Source organism: Macadamia integrifolia, chromosome 13, assembly GCF_013358625.1.
Source record: "Macadamia integrifolia cultivar HAES 741 chromosome 13, SCU_Mint_v3, whole genome shotgun sequence".
Lineage (NCBI taxonomy): Eukaryota > Viridiplantae > Streptophyta > Magnoliopsida > Proteales > Proteaceae > Macadamia > Macadamia integrifolia.
In genome coordinates, this window is record NC_056569.1 from 7,444,421 (window position 1) to 7,468,047 (window position 23,627).

General features: G+C 38.9%; 3 protein-coding genes across 5 annotated transcripts; 2 read left to right on the plus strand and 1 right to left on the minus strand.

The window, feature by feature from the left end:
- The first annotated feature begins 640 nt into the window (after window positions 1-640).
- On the plus strand, window positions 641-4,341 carry LOC122058619 (glutamate receptor 2.2-like). Of its 3 annotated transcripts, XM_042621254.1 has the most exons (4): window positions 641-1,139; window positions 1,285-1,452; window positions 1,573-2,927; window positions 3,022-4,341. In XM_042621254.1, the coding sequence occupies exons 3-4, from the start codon at window positions 1,584-1,586 to the stop codon at window positions 3,373-3,375; spliced, it is 1,698 nt and encodes a 565-aa protein (XP_042477188.1). In that variant the 5' UTR covers window positions 641-1,139; window positions 1,285-1,452; window positions 1,573-1,583; the 3' UTR covers window positions 3,376-4,341. The 3 variants fall into 3 exon arrangements, with proteins under 3 accessions (XP_042477188.1, XP_042477189.1, XP_042477187.1); XM_042621255.1 differs by lacking the exon at window positions 1,285-1,452 and having other exon boundaries at window positions 1,558-2,927; XM_042621253.1 differs by lacking the exon at window positions 1,285-1,452 and having other exon boundaries at window positions 643-1,139.
- Window positions 4,342-11,708: 7,367 nt separating this feature from the next.
- Window positions 11,709-16,760, plus strand: LOC122058804 (callose synthase 7-like). Its single transcript, XM_042621492.1, has 6 exons — window positions 11,709-13,806; window positions 13,879-14,108; window positions 14,633-15,430; window positions 15,538-15,588; window positions 15,829-16,014; window positions 16,330-16,760. Exons 1-6 carry the CDS (start codon window positions 13,656-13,658, stop codon window positions 16,573-16,575), a joined length of 1,662 nt encoding a protein of 553 aa, XP_042477426.1. The 5' UTR covers window positions 11,709-13,655; the 3' UTR covers window positions 16,576-16,760.
- A 3,545-nt stretch (window positions 16,761-20,305) lies between these two features.
- On the minus strand, window positions 20,306-23,624 carry LOC122058965 (wall-associated receptor kinase 2-like; the record flags this gene model as incomplete). Its single annotated transcript, XM_042621684.1, has 4 exons — window positions 20,306-20,640; window positions 20,728-21,913; window positions 23,121-23,294; window positions 23,588-23,624. Coding segments are annotated over 4 exons (1,401 nt in total), but the record flags the coding sequence as incomplete, so codon positions are not given.
- Window positions 23,625-23,627: the final 3 nt, after the last annotated feature.

Below are 23,627 nucleotides of genomic sequence, written 5' to 3' on the forward strand. Positions count from 1 at the left end.
ACGATTTGTAATCAGGTAAATCGGTGTCGGGCTTTAATCGAGCTACCTTAAACAAGCCTTAAATGGGCTATGAGCCTATTTAATTCTAAACGGGCTCTAAATGGGCCTACCCTAAAGTCATTTTTTAAGTGGATTAAACTATTGACTTTAACAATTTAAGTATTTTTCTTAGAATTTAAGAAGATAAGATTCTTAAAAAAGGTATTTACAATTTAAGCATTACTCATATTTTGTAGTATTAGTGGTAGAATAGGTATTTACAATTTAAGCATTTTTCTAAAGGGGGTCGAGTCGGTCCGGCTAAGTGAGTCGATTCTAACAGACTACTTAAATGAGTCGGGCCGGTCGGGCTCCAGATAGGCTACTGCTCTGCACTGTAAACGCCCATTTAATAAATGGGCTGGGCTTAAGCCCGACACGTTTATTAAATGGGCTGGTTCAGATCGGACCTTAAGTGAGTTGGACTGGGTCGGGCCTACCGATGCGGGCTCAAGATTGACACCCCTAACTCCTACCCACACACAACCCTAACCACCCATCCCTCCGAATCGGCTACCCAAAGAAAGAATCGGCTCGTATCTAATTCTCGACCAATTTTTATTCTGCTCGCGAGATGTTCCATTGTAATCCAATGGCTGTGGATGTGAATGTTGTTCAAACCGATTTTCCCCCTCAAACAACCATTCGGCCAACCGGATCTGATCCGATAGGAAGAGCTCCATCGTCTCATCGTCTGTGTCTCCCACCTGAAACGAAGAAAAAGAGAGGGAAGAAGGAGGAGAAAATCTCGATATGAAGAAGAAGGGATTCCTATAAAACTGAGTATTGATAATACTTTCTCCGTACTCAATCGATCTTTCCACAGACCGAGTTCGATTCTCGGAATGAAAAAAAAAAAGAAAAAAAAAAAGTAATGTTTTCGGGAGGAATTTAGGGTTTTAAATTTGGTTTGGTATGGTGGATTGGTGATCTATCCGTCGGAGAAAGGTCTCTGATTCGAATGATTGATTGAATTTGATTCATCTTTTTTCTGTATCTGTTCTTGATGTCTTCGATTCGGTGGTCGTTCAGCGGAAGAGAAGATAGAGCTTTTCATATTTCGTTTCTGTTGTTGTTTCGGCTTCCAATTTAATTCACAGGTTAGAAAAGAAATTTCTCTTTACGTTTCTTTGCTTCTTTTTTCTTTTTTCAATTTGAAAGGAACACCGGTTTTCGATTGTATTAAGATGAACTTTATTCCCACCTCATCTCTTTATTTGATTATCTCTTTTCCCTTTTTTCAAGATTTCCTTCTCCTCCTTCCGGTTGGCCGAATGGTTGTTTGAGGAGGAAAAAGTGGTTTGATTCCTCTCTCTTGCCTCACTTTCACTGCCCATTTCTACTCTTCAGAATGGAAAACTGAGCTGAAGAAATTCATGTTTTTTCTTATTACCTCCGTTTACACCAAATAAGGTTTTTTTTTCCAGTCAAATTTATGTATTCTTTGTCAATAGAAAAGTTGCAAATACTAGTTTAATTGACTCCTGATCTAATATGCTTCAGTTCATCATTTACTAGATCTTATAAATGCAGCTTTATACTTGATGAAAGATGTAGGGGTGCAAGCTATCATAGGGCCACAACAATCAACTCAAGCTTCATTTGTGATTGATCTTGGAGAAAAAGCTCTAGTGCCAATTGTGTCTTTCTCTGCAACAAGTCCTTATCTTTCTCCCCTTGAAAGGCCTTATTTTATAAGGACAGCTATTGATGACTCAACTCAAGTTCAAGCCATTGCTGCCATTATCCAAGCATTTGAATGGAAGGAAGTGGTTCTGATATATGAAAAAACCCAATATGGAAAAGGGGTTATACCCTATTTCATTGATTCCTTCCAAGATATTGATGTTCGTGTGCCATATAGGAGTACTATTCCACTGGATGCAAATGATGATCAACTATTAAAAGAGCTTCATAAATTGACAACCATGCAAACAAGGGTGTTCATTGTTCATATGTCTTCTTCTGTTGGATCTCGGTTTTTCATTAATGCAAACAATGCAGGAATGATGAACCAAGGCTATGCTTGGATTGTCACTGATGGGTTATCAAATTTATTGGCTCCCATGGATTCAAGTGTTATTGATTCAATGCAAGGTGTGTTGGGTGTAAGACCATACATACCAAAGTCCAAACAGCTTGAAGAATTTAAAGTCAGATGGAAAAGAAAGTCTTACTTGTCAAACAAAAACAGTGAAACAGTATCTGATCTGCCTAGTCTCTATGGGATATGGGCATATGATACAGTTTGGGCACTAGCTATGGCAGTAGAGCGAGTTGGAACCTTGGATCCTCAGTTCTTGAGTAGCAACCCCACCAACAATTTAACTGATCTTTCAAGGATTGGATACTCACCAATTGGTCCAAGACTCCTCCAGACTATCTTGAGTACAAGATTTAATGGCCTAAGTGGTGATTTTCAGTTGGTTAAAGGACAATTGAAATCTTATGCTTTCCAAATATTCAATGTGATTGGGGAAGGGGAGAGAGTGATTGGATATTGGACCCCAACGGTAGGCATTTCAAAGAAGTTAGACCCTGCAAATAAGTTAAGATCAAATTCAAGTAATATGATGAGTAACCTCAAAGCTGTTGTATGGCCAGGAGACTCAACAACCAAGCCAAAGGGTTGGGCTATACTAACAAATGGTCAAGAGCGCTTAAAAGTTTTGGTGCCACATAAGTATCACTTTTATCAATTTGTGAATGTGGAACAAGATCCCATCACTGCTAAGACGATTAATATAACAGGGTTCTGTCCAGAACTATTCCGTAGTGTAGCAAATCGGCTACCCTTTGGTCTCCCCTATGAATTTCGAGCTTACCTGCCTCCTGATGGGAAAGATTTCAAGAGCTATGATGTGGTTATAGATCAAGTTTACTTTAAGGTACTGAGAATTTCTTTAATTTCCATATATTTATCTATCCATCCATCGAAATAAATACTAATTTAATTTTGATTTTGTGGATGAAAACAAACAGAAATTTGATGCAGCAGTGGGGGATATAACAATTTTGGCGAATCGATCTACATATGTAGATTTCACAATGCCTTATTCAGAATCTGGTGTGCAAATGGTGGTGGCAATTGAAGATAATTTGGATAAAGAGTTATGGATGTTTGTAAAGCCTTTAAGCTTAGGTCTTTGGTTGATGACTATTGTCGGTTTCATCTACATAGGGGTCGTGGTGTGGATTCTTGAATGTCCTACAAATACTGAGCTTGGGGTTTCAAGAGGAGAACGTCTTCAAACAAGCCTATGGTACTCATTCTTAACACTCGTATTTGCCCAACGTAAGTATCTTAAACTCTACCTTCTTGCTATTCTCATTTAAAGAGGACTGCCAATAGAAATTATTTATTTAAATGCATTGCCAAACCACCTAAGGGACGATGGGAGAAGTTCTTCTCCAATAGGTGAAGTTGGATGGGGAGGGAGGTGCTGAGGGGGAGGGAAATTCCAAGAAATCCAAGAAAGTCTCTGATTCCGAAGGAGGGGTGGTGGTCCTACCGAGGGGCTTCTGGCCACAGGGGCTATTCAGTGATGGAAGAGGCCTTGCTAAGAGTGATATTGGTAGGTTGGTGGTGGCTATCGTTAGGCGTTTCAATCAATCAGGCCGGGCCTCATTAGTCTTCCTCACTTTAGGACCTTGCACCGTGATCCACCCATTTAAGTAATCGATCCTCTTAGGCTGGGCATGTATGCTGCCATTTATAATAGGTTGGTTGGGTACCAATATTTAATTGGCCTAAACAGGCCTTAAACGGGCTAATGAGACATTTATATGTAAATGAGATATAAATGGGTTTTAAATGAGCTCTAAGCAGACTTTAAACATGCTTTAAACATGTTGGGCTTTCGGGCTATTAATAGGTTGTTCTAGTTCAGGTGCCCATCGGGTAGCACCCTTGCACCAGGAACAACCAAATGTTAGTTGGGTTAGGCTTCAGCCTGACAATTTTAATAAATAGGTCAGACCCATTTTGGTCTTTACAGGTCATGCTCAGTTGGGCCTATTGGTATAGGCGTAGAATTGACACTCCTAGCTATCGTGGCCTCATGGGCATGGTTATAGGGATCAGTATTGGGCAGTATTGGTCTCTCTTATACTGATCAAGAACAGCTTGTATTGACCTCAAAGGCAGAAAAGTGTACTTTTTGAGATTGGATTATGGATCGTTAACATAATTATTAAGGCAGGAAGGTGACCGAGGTGTTTGAGGGTCTTTCGAAGTGCTTTGGTGATAGGGTGGGCATAAGAAGAGAAAGAGATATGGCTCTCTTCAGTAAGGAAAGACGGGAAAAAAAGAAGAGAAAGAGATATGGCTCTGTTTGGTAACATAGAATTGAAAAAAAAAAAAAAAAAAGAAGAAAGAAAAAGAAAGAGAACCTTGTCAGAGTCGGAATCGACGGAGGAAGGAACACCGGTGCCCTGGTTCTCCCAAATGAAGAAGCAAACAACCAAAAGGAGTTTCACAAAGTGTGGTTTTCTACATTATGTAGACTTGATCCCATAGTTATCAAGTGTACAGAATTCCCATTGACCTCCTAATCACAACAAAAGATATGGAATATGTGGTAATACATTAAAATAATAATTAACAACCAATAACATAAAAGGCGTCCGTGTTGGTTGTAAGGCGCAGCAAGGCATCGCCTTACGTGAAACTCATAAAGCGCATGACTACCTTAGTCTACCAATACCATTTGAACACCTAGGCGATGCCTTAATAACTTTAATTGATAAAAAAAAAAAAATCCCCCAAAAAACGCCTCTAGAAAATACCACTATTATAAGAACACCCCCTTTGTTTCACCAAATTAGACTTAGACCCCTTATCGTCAGTCACTGTTACGTAAAGAGTTAAAATGGCCGTTATACCCTATGTTGGTGTATGATATCTTGTATTCCGTCGCAGTTTAATCCAAGGAGTACTGGTGCAGCACCTTATTTGAGGGCAATTGTGTACTTTCTGGATTAGGGTTTTTTCGCTATATATATTTGTAGCGAGGGTTTCTTTCTCTGTAATGCAAGCAATACTGAGAGGTGTGAGGATGAGCGCTGTAACCCTATTCTCCATTGATAGTGAAGTAGGATCTCATCTCACCGAGGACGTAGGCAACCTTGCCGAACCTCGTAAAATCCGTGTGCATTGTTTGTTTTGTTTTTCCATCATCTTCTGCATTGTTTTAGGGTTGCGTTTCTACAAATTGGTATCAGAGCTCTAGGTTTTCGTTTTCTAGGGTTTACTATCACGATGGCAGGGAAGGGATTAAATGTCAAGTATGACATCGAGAGGTTTAATGGGAAGAACACTTTCACCCTCTGGCGTCAAAGGATGAAGGATCTTCTGATACAGAGGGTTTGGCGAAAACGTTGTTGGGGAAGTCGAAGAAACCTGCAAAAATTACTGACGAAGATTGGAAAGAGATGGAGGAAAAGGCGGTAAGTGTTATTCGATTAAATTTTTCTGATGATGCCTTACAATATGTTGTGGGTATCGAATCTGCATCGCAGTTATAGCGAAACTTGAAAGCATCTACATGACGAAATCCTTAACGAACAAGCTGTTCGTGAAGAAGCAATTATATTCTCTACAGATGGAGGAAGGTACGGATCTATTAGAGCATCTTAACATGTTCAATCAGATCGTAAGTAAACTTGCAAACCTGGAGGTTAAGATCGAGGATGAAGACAAGGCGTTACTATTGCTGTTGTCGCTCCCAGAATTATATGATCACCTAGTAAAGACTCTCTTGTACGGGAAGGAGACCCTTGAGATGGATGAAATCGCAGCTGCCCTCATGTCCAATGATACAAGGAAGAAGGCCAGTAGTACGAAATCTCAAGGAGAAGGTTTTTTCGGAGGTGACAAGGAGCAGGAAAGAGGGAGATCAAATCAGAAGGGATTTAAGAAGAGTCGATCAAAATCAAAAGGGGCAAAGACAAAGGTCTCTTGTTACTATTGCAAGAAGGAAGGTCATCTGAAGAGAGAGTGCTTGAAGAGGAAGGCGGACTTAAAAAAGAAAGGTGTAGATAAGGCATCTGAGGAAGCTAGCGTGGCTGACAGTTCAGATGGAGATGTACTCTCTATATCATCAGGTAAGAATCAACTTTCTGATTCTTGGATTTTAGATTCTGGATGTTCATATCACATGTGCCCACATAAGGATTGGTTTGATACATATCAACCATATAATGGTGGGTCTGTCCTAATGGGGAATGATGCCGTATGCAAGACCATTGGGATAGGCACTATCAAAATCAAGATGTTTGATGGGATAGGAAGAACCTTAGCAGATGTGAGACATGTACCAGAATTAAGGAAAAACTTAATATCTTTGGAGGCACTTGACTCAAATGGCTGCAAGTACATAGCAGAAGGTGGAGTTCTCAAAGTTATTAAGGGTGTAATGGTTGTCATGAAGGGACAGCTAGCAGGAAACCTATACAGACTCATAGGGAGCATATAGGTGGAGCATCTGTGACTACAGATGCAGTATTTGATACAGATGATACCTATCTGTGGCATATGCGGTTAGGGCATATGGGAGAAAGAGGATTGATGGAGCTTCATAAAAGGAAAATGTTGAAGGGAGTAAAAACTTGTAAATTGAACTTCTGTAAGTATTGTGTGTTGGGAAAACAGTGCAAGGTTAGCTTCAAAACTGCAAAACATAAGAGTAAAGGGGTGCTTGATTATGTACACAGCAATGTATGGGGTCCTTCAACAACAAAATCTAAAGGTGGGGCAGAATACTTCGTGACCTTTGTTGATGATTACTCAAGGAAAGTCTGGATCTACTTCATGAAGCTTAAAAGTGAGGTGTTCACTAAATTTAAGGAATGGAAGGTTGAGGTAGAAAGGAAGACAGGAAAGAAAATTAAATACTTGAGAACAGATAATGGAGGAGAGTACACATACAAGCCGTTTCTAGAATTTTGCAAAGCTGAAGGGATTACATGTCACTTCACGGTTCCAAAGACACCATAGCAAAATGGTGTAGCTGAAAGGATGAACAGAACACTTCTAGAAAGAGCTCGGAGTATGATGCTGAATGCAGGGTTGAACAAGAGATTTTGGGCAGAAGCAGTGAACATGGCATGTTTTCTCATCAATAGGTCTCCATCAAAGGCGATTGATTGTAAAATTCTTGAAGAGGTATGGACAGGAAAACCAGTAGATTATTCTATTCTAAAAATATTTGGTTGTCCAGCCTATGCGCATGTTAAGAGTGAGCAGCGTTCCAAGTTAGACTCAAAGTTTAAGCAATGTATCTTTCTTGGTTTTAAGAAAGGTGTAAAGGGATTCAAGTTGTGGGATCCAAGTTCACAGAAAGTTGTGGTTAGCAGAGACGTTGTGTTTGATGAGTCTCATATAGTGAAGTCAAATTACAATTCACAAGTAGTTGATGAAAATAAAGAAGGTTTTACTGTGCAGGTGGAGTTAGGTGAGTTAGAAACAACAAGAGAGAATGAGTCATCAAGTGACTTACCAGGACAACAAGAAGCAGTAGAAGTTTTCTATACTGTGGCAAAGGGTAAAGGGAAGCGTACTCACAAAGCACCTATGAGATACGGGTTTGAGGACATGGTTGCCTATACCCTCACTGTAGGTACAGGTGATCCATCTTCCTACCATGATGCTTTGAGTGATGCACAGCATGATAAATGGATGATAGCTATGATGGAGGAAATAGAATCTCTACAGAAGAACAAGACTTGGGAGATTGTGGAAAAACCCAAGGGAAGAAAAATCATTGGGTGTAAATGGGTCTTTTGTAAGAAAGAGGCAGCATCTGAGAAAGAGCGTGAAAGGTATAAGGCCAGACTTGTAGCCAAGGGCTATGCACAGAAGGAGGGGATAGACTACAATGAAATATTTTCTCCGGTGGTGAAACACACTTCAATCAGGGTACTACTTGCTTTGGTGGCCATGTATGATTTAGAGCTTGAACAACTTGATGTGAAAACTGCATTTCTTCATGGTGACTTGGAGGAACAGATTTACATGGAGCAGCCTGAAGGTTTAAGGGTCAGGGAAAAGAAGACTATGTTTGTCTGCTTAAGAGGTCGCTTTATGGCTTTAAGCAATCTCCTAGGCAGTGGTACAAGTGCTTTGATTCCCACATGATGAAGATTGGCTACATAAGAAGTGAGTATGATAGTTGTGTTTATTATAAAGTGTCAAGTGATAATTCCATTATTTTGTTGATGCTTTATGTTGATGACATGCTCATTGCTGCAAAGAACAAACATATAGTCTCTTTGAAGTCTTTGTTAAGTGCTGAATTTGAGATGAAGGATCTTGGTGCCGCTAAGAAGATCCTTGGCATGAAAATCCTTAGAGATAGAAATGCAGGTAAACTTTGGGTAACTCAGAAGAGGTATATTGAAAAGGTGCTAGAACGTTTCAATATGGAAAAGGCTAAGCCGGTTAGCACTCCATTAGCTGGCCACTTCAAGTTATCTGAAAGGGAATGCCCTACAACACATGAGGAGGTGGAGCAGATGTCTCAAGTCCCTTATGCTAGTGCAGTTGGGAGTCTCATGTATGCTATGGTTTGTAGCAGGCCGGATTTGTCTCATGCAGTCAGTGTTGTTAGCAGATATATGAGTAATCCAGGGAAGGAACATTGGAATGCAATTAAGTGGATCTTCAGATATTTAAGCAAGACTAAAGATATAGGTGTTTTGTTTAGTGGCAAGGGAAGTTCTACAGAATTGGCGGGTTATGTTGATTCTGACTATGCTGGTCATTTAGACAAGAGGTCTACTACAGGGTATGTGTTTACATTGGCTGGTGGACCTATATCATGGAGGGCGATGCTTCAGTCTACAATTGCATTGTCCACTACAGAGGCAGAGTACATAGCAGCAGTTGAGGCTGCCAAGGAAGGAGTCTGGTTGGCTGGATTGGTTCGTGAGTTGGGGTTGGAGCAAGGAGGTACCGTGTTACATTGTGACAGTCAGAGTGCCATACATCTTGGAAAGAATCAGGTGTTTCATGCAAGGACAAAGCATATTGATGTGAGATTTCACAAGATCAGGGAGCTTGTGTCAAAAGGCAGTATTCACTTGAGAAAAATTCATACAGATCTCAACCCTGCAGATATGTTTACAAAGCCAGTTACTATAGAGAAGTTCGAGTCCTGTTTGGACTTGATTAATGTTACTCATTGTTGAAGATGAGGGACGCACCAAACAGGTGCGGGTTTGTACCTCTAATGAGGTACAATGATGAAGACGTCTACAAGTTATCTTTACAGGAGGCTTGACAGAATTCAAGCCAAGGTGGAGATTGTTGGTGTATGATGTCTTGTATTCCGTCGCAGTTTAATCCAGGAAGTACTGGTGCAGCACCTAGATAGGAAGGACGGCGGTGGGGGTTGCAAGGGGGCTGGAGGCCCCCTATATAGCAGGGGGTGTAGGGGAGCGCAGCCCCCCGCTCGAATTTTTTATTTGAGGGTAATTGTGTACTTTCTGGATTAGGGTTTTTTTCGCTATATATTTGTGGCGAGGGTTTCTTTCTCTGTAATGCAAGTAATACTGAGAGGTGTGAGGACGAGCGTTGTAACCCTATTCTCCATTGATAGTGAAGCAGGATCTCATCTCACCGGGGACGTAGGCAACTTTGCCGAACCTTGTAAAATCCGTTGCATTGTTTGTTTTGTTTTTCCATTATCTTCTACATCGTTTTAGGGTTGCGTTTCTAAGAGTGTGTCATTAGCTAACCAATTCTAGCGGTAGTAGCATTTGTGGGTTTCGGTGTCACCAGTAACAAAGCTGGAGAAATTGTTCTGACAGATAGAGAATAGGCATGCCCGAGACCATATGAGCAAGGATTAAAGTATCGGTATCGATCTCCGTATCGATTGACCAAAATTAAGATACGTATCGGAGGGTATCGTATCGTGTCGGAGATACGTTAAGATACGCTAAAGATACGCACATAAATGGATATGAAACACCTTTTTAAATACTTTTGCATGAAAAATTTGTTAAAAAAAGCTATTGATAACATGTATTATGCATAAACACTAAATTGAGGTTATCGCACTAAGAATTCAAGGTTTGTAGTTGTCCCCTAAATGTAAAATCCTTGTTCCCAACCTTGATTTCCATTTTAGTTAGAGAGAAATATAGCTGGTAGCAACTTTGGAACAAAAACACCTCAAAAAATCGTGTTTTCTGAAAAAATACCCATCTTGGCCATTATATGACCGTAGCGCACTGTATCGATACATACCGATACTCACCGATACGTACTGATTGATACATACCGATACTCACCGATACGTACTGATACTCATCGATACGTACGGATCGATACATACAAATACTCATCGATACATACCGATACATACCGAAACGTATATTTCACCTCGATTTTATATTTTCCATAGAGTATCAGTACGTATCGATAGTGTATTGGTGCATATCGGTATGTATCCTATGATATATATCGATACGAAAGGATTTTAAAAATTTCATGTATCGTATCGGTGTGTATCGTATTGGTAGGATAAATTTAAGATACGTATTGGAGGGTATCGTATCGGTATCGGTATCGGTATCGGAGATACTTTAAACCATGCATATGAGATAGTTCTGACCATTAAGCTTGATAGGACCAGATTGGAGAGAGAGATGGTGGCTATGGGTACCAGAAACACAACCATCTATAACCCTGGAGGAGATACCACTGTTGGTATCCTCAGGTAAGGTCTCCTTAGTAGCCATGAGTTAGAGGAGTCACACAGAGAACACAGAAGAAGCTGGTGGTATGAGGCAGCGACGAAAAGGTCACCGCGAGACATGCACATGTTGTGGTGCCTCCTGCGAAGAGGCACAACAACCAGAGGGGTTGCTGCAAGGGCAGCGGCGGCAGTGTGAGGAGGCGCAAGAGATGCGGGGCAGTAGCGGGAGGCGAGGAGGGCGCTGAGACAGTTGGTTGCAAGGAGGCGCGGCGGAAGAAAAAAGGGCAACGGAGGAAGGCGTAGTGGGTTAGGTAAGGTTAGTAGTGCATAGGGCAGGGTTTAGTCTACCATGCTAGACTAGAAGGCAAGAGCCCCCAGGGGCAGCGGTGGGGAGTAGGAAAAAAACCAAAAAGAGAATAATAGGGTTTTGATCTTTGATACCAAGTTGAGAATCAGAGGTTTAGGGAATGATTCGACATGTCAATAATGATAGAGGTTAGCTTTATTTATAATGAAATTACGTCATAACAGATAATCCTTATCTAAGACAACTAAGATAATTACCATGGTAACTATGGTTATCTCAAAAAGTTGTCAATGTGCCTAGATGACCAAAGGCGGTGGAGGGTGCCTAGGCAACAAGGCGCCTTTTCCCCCTTATCCCATATATCTAGTATAGACACATCATAAACATCATAAGTATTGGTTTGGGATCTTTGTCCTTCTGGCTGCAATTATCTAATCAATTGAGGGTCTCCTCTGCTCCTTCCCATATATAAGTAATTAACAGTCAATTAAAGAAACACACAATAAAAGCCAGTTGTTGCATAGAAATAAACATCCATTGTATGATTGACCGATTATTCACAAGAAGCTAACAATAAAAACCAGCAGTTAATTATAAATTGAAGAAGATGTTCAGTAATTCAGTTCATTGATATTTGATATGTCACATAGGATCAGAATTGATTCTGACAAAGAATTAGCAATAAACTATAATGGTTAACCAGATACAACAGTATAAGAAGCATACTTGTCAAGGCATCACCTAGGTGTCTAGACACCTTAGTCGTCTTGCTGGTTTCCCTTGCATCTAGGACCCCTCCAACGCCTTGAGTCACCTAGACGCCATAACAACTATGATAGGAAAGTTTAAGATTCAATGAGTCCATGTATCGCAAGCATTATAATCCTGCACTTGCCACATACAAAAGGGTTAGGAAAAGAATCTATATTATATAACAATAAATAAATAAAAACAACATATCGCGCTTGCCTAGCCACCCAGGTGGACCAAGGCGTCCAAGGCGATGCCCAGATGGCCAAGGTGGTCACCTTATCTATATCTAGTAAGGTGAGGCATTACCTTGACACCCTGAAGGCAGCTGCATGCCTAGACAGTGCCTAGGTAACACCTTGTCAACACCTTGTCAACTATGATTGCCACACTACTTCAAAAATAAATAAATAAAAGAAAAACAAAGACACAGAATGTGGTGCCTGCCTGGGGCAAAACCTGGCCAAGGTGGGCAAGGTGCCCCATGCCAATCTAGTGAGTGCCATGCTGACAACATTATGCTTTACCAATACCATCAAGAGGCACCTTGTCATTGAATAGGACAAGACATATATTTATAAGTAATAATTGTGTTAGACATCTTGAGTTTGTTGGCCCAAGTCTCTAGTGAGGTATGTGTAGATATAAAAAATATTAGATCTTTCATGGTTCAAGCATTAATGGTTGAGTTTCAAAGACTAAATGATATGTATCCTATATGTAATATTATTAAAAAGCATAGTTGTCATGACTCATGGTGACAAGGCGCCTGGCCACCGCCTTGTCGCTTAGGCATGTCAATTAAAGTGGAGGATTTGGGTGCAAACTACAGAGATTTATCTGTAAAATGAATAAATATAGGTATTTACACAATCACGAGACATCAATCCTCCATCGTGTTGCAAGTCGAGTCCACCATCTTGCCTCGGGTACGTCTTTGTTCCACTTCTTCCTTCGTGAAGTGGCAGTCATGGTAGTCTCTGCTTTAGCTGCTGGAGAAGCCGGAAGAAGGCAGAAGAAGCAGAGGAGAAGAAGAAATAAATAAATAAAACAACACAAGAGCGAGAAGAAGAAGAAGAAAAGAGAAACAAAAAATAACCTATCGGAAATCAAGGTTCTGTCAATAGTGTCTCCGGAAGTGTCAGTTGCTGTCATTAGGGGTGGTAGCTGGTAGGGTTTCAGAGCTATCAGAGGGTTTCACAACTATGAGAATGAACAAACTAAATGATTCAATGCTTCTCACGATACCATGTACATAAACAAATAAGATTGTTAGAAACAACATTACTTTATACCAAAAAAAAAAAAAAAAAAAAAAACAAACTCTTCTATATACACAAATTCGCTCACCCAGGCACCTAGAGGTCCCAAGGCAACCGCCTTCTGTGAAAAACACCCGGATGCCTAGGCAACGTGCCTTGACAACTATATATTAAAAAGTAGATGAGGAAAAACCAATGACAATAAAAAAATTCCTTAGTTTGTATGAAGATAGAGAATATGGATAAGATTTTCTAAGTGAGATGACTAAAGTGGAGTAGTCTACTTAATTGTTGCACAATTATTATACAACCAGGTAGGTTACAGAAAGGTTAAAAACATGAAACTAAAATAAATGGGAATGAATTTCGTATTAGAACCATGAAGGTTTAGGGAAATTCTATCTCATTGTTTGTTCCATATGTAGAAATAAAATTCATTACGAAGGAGGGGCTGGAGAAATGAGGATGTACAAGAAACCAAAATTGGAACACCATATAAGACATTTCTGACGGATGTATTAAGACCTAATATTTGTGCTTAACTTTGCTTGGGTTTGAATAATTTCCACCCCCACCCCCCTTGGAATTCCTCTTATGAAGTTGCAGATTAATCTTTGTTTCCTGTTATTCAGGGTTCGGTTCCATTATGGTCATCCTGATATATTTGACAGAATCTTTCACTTGACAAGGGGTGGCATAAGTAAAGCTTCAAAAACAATTAACTTAAGTGAAGATATATTTTCGGGTAAACACTTGTATATTAAACGAGTACAGATATACTGGTGTCATCAGATAATTAATGTGTCAAGTTCTGCAGGATTTAATTCAACTCTACGTGGGGGCTATGTAACTCATCATGAATATATCCAAGTTGGAAAGGGGCGTGATGTAGGAATGAATCAAATTTCACTTTTTGAGGCTAAGGTATCAAATGGAAATGGAGAGCAGACACTGAGCCGTGATGTTTATCGGCTGGGGCGTCGTTTTGACTTCTTTAGAATGCTGTCATTCTACTTTACCACTGTTGGTTTCTACTTCAGCAGCATGGTATGCTAATTTCATGCAATCCTCAGTAGTTTTATAACTATGATTAAGTAAAAAATTAGAGGCCACTATCTTGAACATTCTCTCATTTTTAGATTTTTTTTTTAGGATTTTAATGATAATGAATTTTACTTTTTTTTATTACATCGATATTTTCTAATTAGTATATAAGATTTTTGCTCTTTTTACAAATTCTTGTTTTGAATCATATCAGTGCTTAATTTTAGTTGTATTTTAAACTTTGAGTCCTGGTTAGATTAGGATTTAATTTGAGTTGGTTTGGAGCTTTGCAGCTCATGTTTTTAAACTGGCTAAACATGGATGCACTGCAGTTTTGGGCGAAATCACAAAATTAACTTTATAGAGGTTGTATATCTCACAACATGTTGTTTGGGATTTATACCAGCTAACCCAATAAAATGAATGAAATAAAACTGTGCATAATCATTCCATTTGCCTAGACCAAGATAATTTGCTTTTGGAATACAAATGTTTCTTGTGAAGTGATATAACATTCTGTTTTCTAGGTAACTGTGATTATTGTGTATGTGTTCCTATATGGGCGTCTGTACTTGGTACTGAGTGGTTTGGAAAGGTCTATTCTTTTGGATCCAAGTGTTCAGCAAAGTAAGTCTCTTGAAACGGCACTGGCTCCCCAGTCTGTCTATCAGCTGGGCACGTTGCTGGTGCTGCCCATGGTGATGGAAATTGGCCTCGAAAGAGGGTTTCGCACAGCACTGGGTGATTTCATCATCATGCAGCTACAACTGGCTACTGTATTCTTTACCTTTCAGCTTGGAACAAAAGCTCATTACTATGGCAGGACAATATTGCATGGTGGTGCTAAATACAGAGCTACTGGTCGAGGATTTGTTGTGTTTCATGCAAAATTTGCTGATAATTACAGGTTCTATTCCCGAAGTCACTTTGTGAAGGGGTTAGAACTGTTGATGTTGTTAATTGTGTATGAAGTCTATGGGAAGTCATACCGTCGTTTGAGTATATATTGGTTTATCACAGCCTCCATGTGGTTCTTGGTTGCCTCATGGTTGTTTGCTCCTTTTGTGTTCAATCCTTCTGGGTTTGAGTGGCAGAAGACAGTGGATGACTGGACAGACTGGAAAAGGTGGATGGGAAATCGTGGTGGTATTGGTATCCCACAAGATAGAAGCTGGGAATCCTGGTGGGAATCTGAAGTGGAACATTTAAAGCACACAGACATCCGGGGTCGAGTGCTTGAGATAATCCTGGCATGCCGCTTCTTTATCTACCAATATGGCATTGTCTACCACCTAAACATAGCTCAACATACCCACAGTATATTGGTATATTTTCACCTTACCACAATGCTTGTTCTCTTGTAATCCTATCAGTGAGAACTGATGCATCACCAAATTGCAGCTTATTACATTTCCTCTCTCTTCATTTTTAGGTGTACGGACTTTCATGGTTGGTCATGGCTACTGTTCTGTTGTTCTTAAAGGTACACACATAGCACTCACAAATATGAAGTAATCTATGGAAATAATCTTAATTGCACAGTTTATCCTGATTCAGAAGGAATCCATTTGAAATAATCTAATGATACACTTCTAACCCTGTACCAGTGAACTGGCTCACGTGTGCTTGCACACGCGCATGTGCACACTCACAAATGTGAGTGTAATTGGTTTATGCCTCTGTACATTTGTGTGATGCTGTATCCCTGTTTCGCTTTTTTCAGATGGTATCAATGGGAAGAAGGAAATTTGGCACCGACTTTCAGCTCATGTTCAGAATCCTCAAGTTGCTTCTGTTCCTTGGCTTCTTGTGTGTGATGACTGTCTTATTTGTGGTCTGCGGCTTGACCATTGGGGACGTGTTTGCTGGTGTTCTTTGCTTCATGCCAACTGGATGGGCACTACTTCTTGTAAGTGCCATTCCTAACTTTTATTTATTCTAGAAGGATAAACACCAAATGGCTCGGGATTTATCGTATAACAAGGACTTGCAAATTCCTAGTGTTAAGCCTCATTGAACCATGTTGATAGAAGGATGACAAGATTTTCTAAACGCAAATTATTGGACGGCAGGAAATATTTTTTCCATAATTATGTCCATTTAATGTGGTAACTCATGAGCTATAAGATAAAATTTTAAGAAAATATATTTTCTTTGACAATATTCATATTGTACCAAAAATCAAAGTACCTACTAACGTGATCTCATCTTGCCTTTGATCAAGATTGGCCAAGCTTGCAGATCCATGATGAAGGGTATAGGGTTCTGGGACACCATAAAGGAGCTAGCAAGAGGATATGACTATGTGATGGGAATGATAATTTTTATGCCCATTGTCATTCTGTCATGGTTCCCATTCGTTTCAGAGTTCCAGACCCGCTTGCTCTTCAACCAAGCATTCAGTAGAGGTCTACAGATCTCAATGATTCTAGCAGGAAGAAAGGATGGGGCGTCATCATCACCTAGTTGATACTTCAAATCAGTCATCTTGGAGTGGTTAAGTTTTTTTGTACGTTCAGTATCACAATTGTCCTCTTTACAAAACAAAAGTACTATATAAAAGCCTTGATAGTTCATCTTGGTTTAATTCTTTTGTGGAAACTTTTGTAATCACTACCGCATGTTAACAAAAGTTCCATCTTAGTTTTGATTTAATCACTTCCTTTCCTTTTATCTCCCCTTGCAATCAGACGGAGCCTCTAGGAAGAGCCATTTTGGGGAATTAATGGAAGTATTAATTGATAGGGACTTGCACTTTCCTACAACACAAAAGACAGGTAATTCTAAACCACACCTCCTTCGCCAAAGGGGTAAGAAGGCTAGATGCCATATCATTCTCCAAGGTTTGGATTCATTTTGGTTTATCATAGTAGTTTTAATATGCACCTTGTCCCAAACTATTACATAACTAATGAAAATGCTATTTCTAAGGAAAGAATCCTACTGTGCAGGGGCACCATATACCAACAGGTAACGGTTTAGTACCCTTGCATGAAATAGCTAATGAAAATGGGATAAAATGGCTGAGATCCCACACCACAGTGAGACATTTTTCTGTGTTTGGACCGCACAGTGGGACCTTGTAGGATTTCTGAAGCTTCCAGTGTATGAAGAATCTCTCATATGGTATACCACATAAATGGCAATGCACAGGAAGTTATTCTCAGTAGAGGGTTCAACAAAAGCTAGGTTGAGAAATTAAATGAATTAAAAGTCCATATATTAATTTATTGACATCTTTTCAAATGCAACATGTTGGTCACAGGCACAAAACTTGGAAATAGCCTCTCTTGTGAAGCAAGAAGTTAGACTGCATACATTTGTCCCTTCTAGGCCCTACAGTAATGGGAGCCTCGTGCATTAAGTTGCTCTTTTTATGTCCAATTGAAGATTCGATAATCAAACGCAGGATTAAGAGCTTATCTTTATTGCATAAACAAAAATTATAGCCATATGTTAGATGATGACTTATCCAACGTATATGTCCACCAAGTCTTGATATCAAAAAACATTGTCCCTGGCAAAGGACCTAATATTATTGGGAATTGGTGTAAAAAACAAGCGCTTAAATTCTTAACTGATGTCATGGATTTTTAATTGAAAGGTAAAATTTCATAATTTTTAAAAATAAATAAATAAATTGGAAATTTAGGTCACACTGTTTTGCCAACTCTCTCCTCTTTTAACCCATTTCATTAATGCATAGGCCCTCTTAAAAGTGGTACTTGTACATTTGAAAGACTTTCAAAAAAGCATCTAAAACCAAGATTAAAAAGTGGCTCAAGACACTATTTATTTACCTAGACATTAGATCGATTAAGCATCTAAAAATAAGATCAGAAAGTGGATTAAGACTGTTTATGCCTACACTTTTTTCTCTTTCCCATTTATCTATACATTGAGAGGATCAAAGAAGCATCCAATGCCAAAATGAGAAGTGGATTTTTATTTATAGATATGAATGAGTGAAGCAAGATAGCTTTAGTTGGTTCTTCGGGAGCTGTGAGAATTCAGAGCTTTCTTATCTGATCAAAAAGTTCAAAAGCATGGGGTTGTCTTAACTCATTCTTTGTCTTGGAGAGACCGAAAGACTCTTAGCCCCACCTGAGCAAAAAGAAATAATCTCTCACCCTCTCCTGCACTTGAAAAAAAAAAAGAAGTCATTTTCTCTCCATTAAACCCAATATAGAGCAACATCTCCTCTTCTCCACTGATGAAACAAAATCCATATAGGAAAAACACAGAGAAACCCATCAATGGCTAGTATCAGCGGCACCAAGGATGATTGTCTTCCCAAATCCCTTTCCAATAAGATGACAAGGAAGCGTATAATTAGCAATAGTCAAGAGGCTCAAACTCGAGACCACTTGGTGAGCATATGTTTTTTGCACACCATAGCTCAACAACTGTGTTAGACAGTTGTTGGCAGCAGTCGATATTCTTGACGAGGAAGGCATCCACAATGAAAAACTCGTGCCATTGTCACTTGCCGAGATCGTTCCAATTCTTCATGTTGAATTGTTGACAATGAAATTGAGCCTGAGAACCCCAGGGTTGCTTACCTCTGTAAGTTCCTCTTTCTTGTTTAATTTACATTTGTTGTAATTTTTCTGTATTATAGTTACATGTTTGATACTGCGCTATAACTAAGCTTGAGAGCCCTAGGGCATGCTTGGTCCAACGATAAGGTAGTTGTGACTTGGTCCAACGATAAGGTAGTTGTGACCTGGTGGTCAAGCAATTGAAATAGTATCTCAACAGTCTCAGGGTAAAGCTTCGTAGTTCTCACACCTGACCTCACACATGTAGGAGCCATGTGCACCAAGTACGCCCTTTTTATATTGTGCTATTTATAATATTTTATTCTATGAAATGCACTACTTATAATTTTTCCTTATAAAAAATGGAAAATCAACTTTGATATCCTGAGAACATCCATTGCATCTAATAAACACTAATGTTGTCATGTAATGGTATGCGCAAGGTTCAAAATCTAGGGTTTCAACTAGGTTTTGATTTTGGCTGAAATCAAAATTTAGGTTAAATTACCAAAACCTCTTCGAAACCAGGTATTTTTTTTTGTGCTATTGCTAAAAATTTGGATCGAAATTTTCTCAACTTTGTCCTCTCCATTGTGGATTAGGTTCTTGTACAAGAATACAAGATCCTAATCCACCCACAATCCACAATAGGAGAAAAAGCCATCACAACATGCAAATCTTCGAGATTTAGAACTATGAGTATGTGTCATGGGAATGACTGCTAAAGAAATCGTCGATTACTCAAATACATTAAAATTTAATTATTAATTTGGTATGATTGGGGTATAATTACTCAAATCTTGTCCTGGGCTATAAGAGTCTAGATAGGGGGAATACACTAAATTTTGCAAGGGAAGATGATGTAGAAGTGGAAGTGGGTGTAAGAAGTTGCAGATGTTTCAGACTCATCTTCGCTTTCTTTAGTGTCAGTGAGCAAGTGGAAAGAGTGTAGCTGCGTGCATGAGCAGTGAACCAACCTCGGCATTGGATACAAAGAGAGTCCCAGCCCACCCACATCAACCTCAACCCTGTCTTATGAATCAAAAATAAGAATAGGCAATAACACAATACATACATATTTACGAGGTTCGGTAGGATTGATTATGTCCTCAGCGAGATAAGATCTTGTTTCACTATCAATAGAGAATAGGATAGGTTTACAACGCTACAAATATATAGTGACGTGAAAGAAAGAAAACATTGCTACAAATATATAGTGAAATCCTATAAAAAAAATTTACAGAAATACTCAAAAAGCCTTGGGAATTTTTTCCCAAATTGGACCCACTTTTATCACAGATGGAATTAAAAACATCATATCCCCAATTGCTTCTTGATTTGTAACCCAGGTAGCCTGGCATGCATGTTGATCCTTTTTGTCTCGGGGAATGCCCCATTATACAATGGGAGCAAAGGAGAGTTGATGGGGGGGGGGAGGATGGGCCGGATCCGGCAAGGGAGGGAAGAGGGAGAGAAGTTGTCGTTGGAGAGAGAAGGAAGGGGAGGTTATACTATACTGCAAAATTAGATCAGTAAACACTATTAGAATGAAAGACAAAGAAATTTGATTACAAATTCTGTTTGTAACCTCCTTGGTTACAAACTTTCCCAATTTTTCTTTATTTCTTGCTAGAAATATATTCCATTACCAACCAAAAGAAAAAAAAAAAAAATCAATTGATCACATAAGTCTATAATTAACAAAGAAGAGCAAAAGACCCAGACCAATTAAAATCCCCACTACGACTAAAAGCCAAACTTTCCAAACTCTGATTAATTCTCACATTTTGACTATCACACCATAACTTAAAGATAGGCAAATCATTCAACAGAAACTGAGAAGTATAGAAAATCTAAGCCAATACTCCTAAACTCTCACTCCACATAATAAGAACATTTACAAGAAAAAAAGGAGCCACACAATTCCTTCTGCATCCAAGTATAGAATAATAAGCCTTGAAGTGCTTAACTCACTAGCATGATTGTGCTCTCACCTACACAAAGAAGGAAACTTATTAGGATAAAAACTGAAACCCTAATTTCCCCCGTTTTTATTTGTTAAAACTAACATATACATTTACCTGCCATGTACGCAAAGATCATCATCATCAGTAAAACTATTACCAAATGCTAATTCAAAAGCTGGATCTGTAGAGCTCGTTGATGGTCCACCTAGAGAAAAATCAGTTTCCTCTTGAATATGTTGTGATAATGGTTGCTCATACATCATTTTCAAAGAATCAAGTTCCTTTGCAACTTCCTTCATTGCAGGCCTATCTTCCCTTCTTTCCTCTAGGCAGCTTCTTGCAATCTCAGCAACGTCTATCAATAACTGTTGTCTATTCCCCTCATCATCTACCATTCGGTCATCAAGAATATGAAAAATATTCCCATCTTTCATTGTAGACACAAAGTACATTGCAAGGGCTATCCATTCCCCTGATTCATCCATTAAAATCGGCTTCTTCCCAGTTAAAAGCTCTACAAGAACCACTCCAAAACTATAAACATCGCTTTTATCAGTTAGCTGGCCTGTAGGAAGACATTCCGGGTCTAAGTACCCATGAGTCCCTTGAAGAATTGTTGTCTTTTGAGTTTGATCTAGAGGAACCAATCTTGAAGCTCCAAAATCAGATACCCTAGCACTGTATTTATCATCCAGTAGTACATTAGAAGACTTGACATCTCTGTGGAAGATAGGTACTGAATGAGAAGAGTGCAAATAGGCCAGTGCATCGGCCGTTTCTGCAGCGATTCTTAAACGATTTTCCCATGAAAGAAAATTTGTTTTATTCTCACTATGGATATGTTGGTAAAGGGTTCCATTGGATATGAATTCATAAACTAACAAAGGAACCTCTGTCTCTAGGCAACAACCCAAGAGCTTCACGACATGCCTGTGATTGATTTGAGAGAGGATATCAACCTCATTTATAAACTGTATAATCTGGCCTTTGTCAACAGTTTTGGATCTCTTAATGGCAACAACTTTGCCACTGGGTAAGGTTCCCTTATAAACTGTACCAAACCCTCCTTGGCCGATTATTTGACTCTCATGGAAGTTATTGGTTGCCATCTTTAGCCCTTCTATGGTGAAAATCATGGCAATATCTTCAACCCCTTTATATGAAGCTATCTGTTGCTGCAATAACATACCTCCATTTTGTTGGAAGAATTTTTCTCTAAGTTTGATGAGCCGTCGTTTCTTAATTGCCCAATACAAAAGCCAAATGAAGATAGGTAGAGCTATGCTGCATACAATGACACCTGCACAAATTATAAACAGATTTTAGATGTATAATTAAACTTTTATAATTTATAACTTGTCTTTGATTTTATCTGGGTAGGAGTGTGCAAGCCGACTGTTGATGGGTTGAAATGTCTGGCCAACCTTGGGCAGGGCTTTAGGCATAGGTTTACATCCATTATTCAAATTCAATTTTGACACCCTTTGTATATAATGTTTGTAAGTATACAAATATAAAAACCATTTACACAAATAATAATAATAATAATAATAATAATAATAATAATAATAATAATAATAATAATAATAATAATAATAATAATAATAATGTTAGTATACAAGTAAAAACCATGTAAGCAGAGAAAAAAATAAAATTGAAATAACAAAAGTGAATTAAAATTATGGGAAAATTTTGTCAACAATGCCCACTCATGTGAGTGGGCGTCCCCCTCTTTCTAGCTCTCTCCTGCCCCATGTAAAATGACTTTCCCACCCCTCCTTATTAATGCCTCATTACCCCTCTCCATTGGTCCCTGATGCATTCCTTAAGGCCATATTTGTTTGATGGAGAAAAGTGGAAAAGATAAAAAAGGGTAGGAAACTTATACTTATTTCTCATAAACTACCACATATACGAGTGTTTGGATAAGTGGGGTGGGAAACTAATCAAACAATGTCATTTAATGCAATAATTACTGTCTGCTGATGTAGCACTTAACCTTTCTCACCCCACTCACTTCCAAAGTCCTAACAATTTTGAAAGGACTTCATGGAAAAGTTGTTTTGTTTTTATCTCTCCCCTCCTCATATTTCTTATTTTTCCTATATAATTCCACCCCATCTGCATTTCCTCTCTTTCTCATAGAACTCACTCCACTAAAAATTACATATTCCATTATTTTCTTTTCTTCCCTTTTCTTGTAAACTCAATCCACAACATATGGGACCTATCCACCCTCACAATTTTCTCACCTTTTTTTTTATCCTTGAAACAAACAAGGCGCAAATGATTTGTCTCCTTTCAATTTCATCTCAAATTAACAAATGGAGGCTGCTTAATTGTATGCTAACCTTAGTTGAAAATTTACCCTTTGCGTGTTTTTTTTTTGGCCGAAACAATCAAGCAAGAAAGAAAATAGTACCTAAATTTACTATTCTTATAAAAAAAAATATATATATATATATATTATTATAGGAACAAACGTTTAAAAGGAAGAAAAAAATTACCTGCAATTATTTTTGTCACCGGAATAGAAACATTTTCAACACAGCGAGTCCCATTTTCAAAACCGTCGCCATAGAAGCCTTTTGGACAGTAGCAGTTATAACTCCCAAGAGTGTTTTTGCATACAGCATTCTTAGAGCAATTATTTTTGGTAGCAACTTTACATTCATCCACGTCTTCATCAAATCCAGCACCCAACACACGTACACAAGAACAGTAAGCAATAATATTATTTTGTAAAAGTTAAGAGAAGAAGGAACATGAACCCAAGGGGGTTGGTCCATTGGTGATTTGTAGAGTTTTGGATTCTCGGATCACATAGGGTAGAGAATCTGAACTCAATTCTTAATGGGTAAAGCGCCTCAGGAAGCATCTTACCTAGATTCGAATCATCTTAGCACCCTCTTTCCAAAAAATATATATATGATATGAGATAGGGTTAGGGTTAGGGTTGGTGGTTCAAAGTTACCTTGGCATCCATGATCGAGGTAAGGGTTCCCTTCATGACC

What these genes read in the sequence shown, in the direction of transcription:
- LOC122058619 (XM_042621254.1), top strand. Translation starts at nt 1,584, where the DNA reads ATGAAAGATGTAGGGGTGCAAGCTATCATAGGGCCACAACAATCAACT. An exon ending in TAGATCAAGTTTACTTTAAG is followed by an intron (nt 2,928 to 3,021) that starts GTACTGAGAATT and finishes GAAAACAAACAG; the next exon opens with AAATTTGATGCAGCAGTGGG.
- LOC122058804 (XM_042621492.1), top strand. Translation starts at nt 13,656, where the DNA reads ATGAAGTTGCAGATTAATCTTTGTTTCCTGTTATTCAGGGTTCGGTTC. An exon ending in AAGTGAAGATATATTTTCGG is followed by an intron (nt 13,807 to 13,878) that starts GTAAACACTTGT and finishes CAAGTTCTGCAG; the next exon opens with GATTTAATTCAACTCTACGT. An exon ending in CTGGATGGGCACTACTTCTT is followed by an intron (nt 16,015 to 16,329) that starts GTAAGTGCCATT and finishes CCTTTGATCAAG; the next exon opens with ATTGGCCAAGCTTGCAGATC.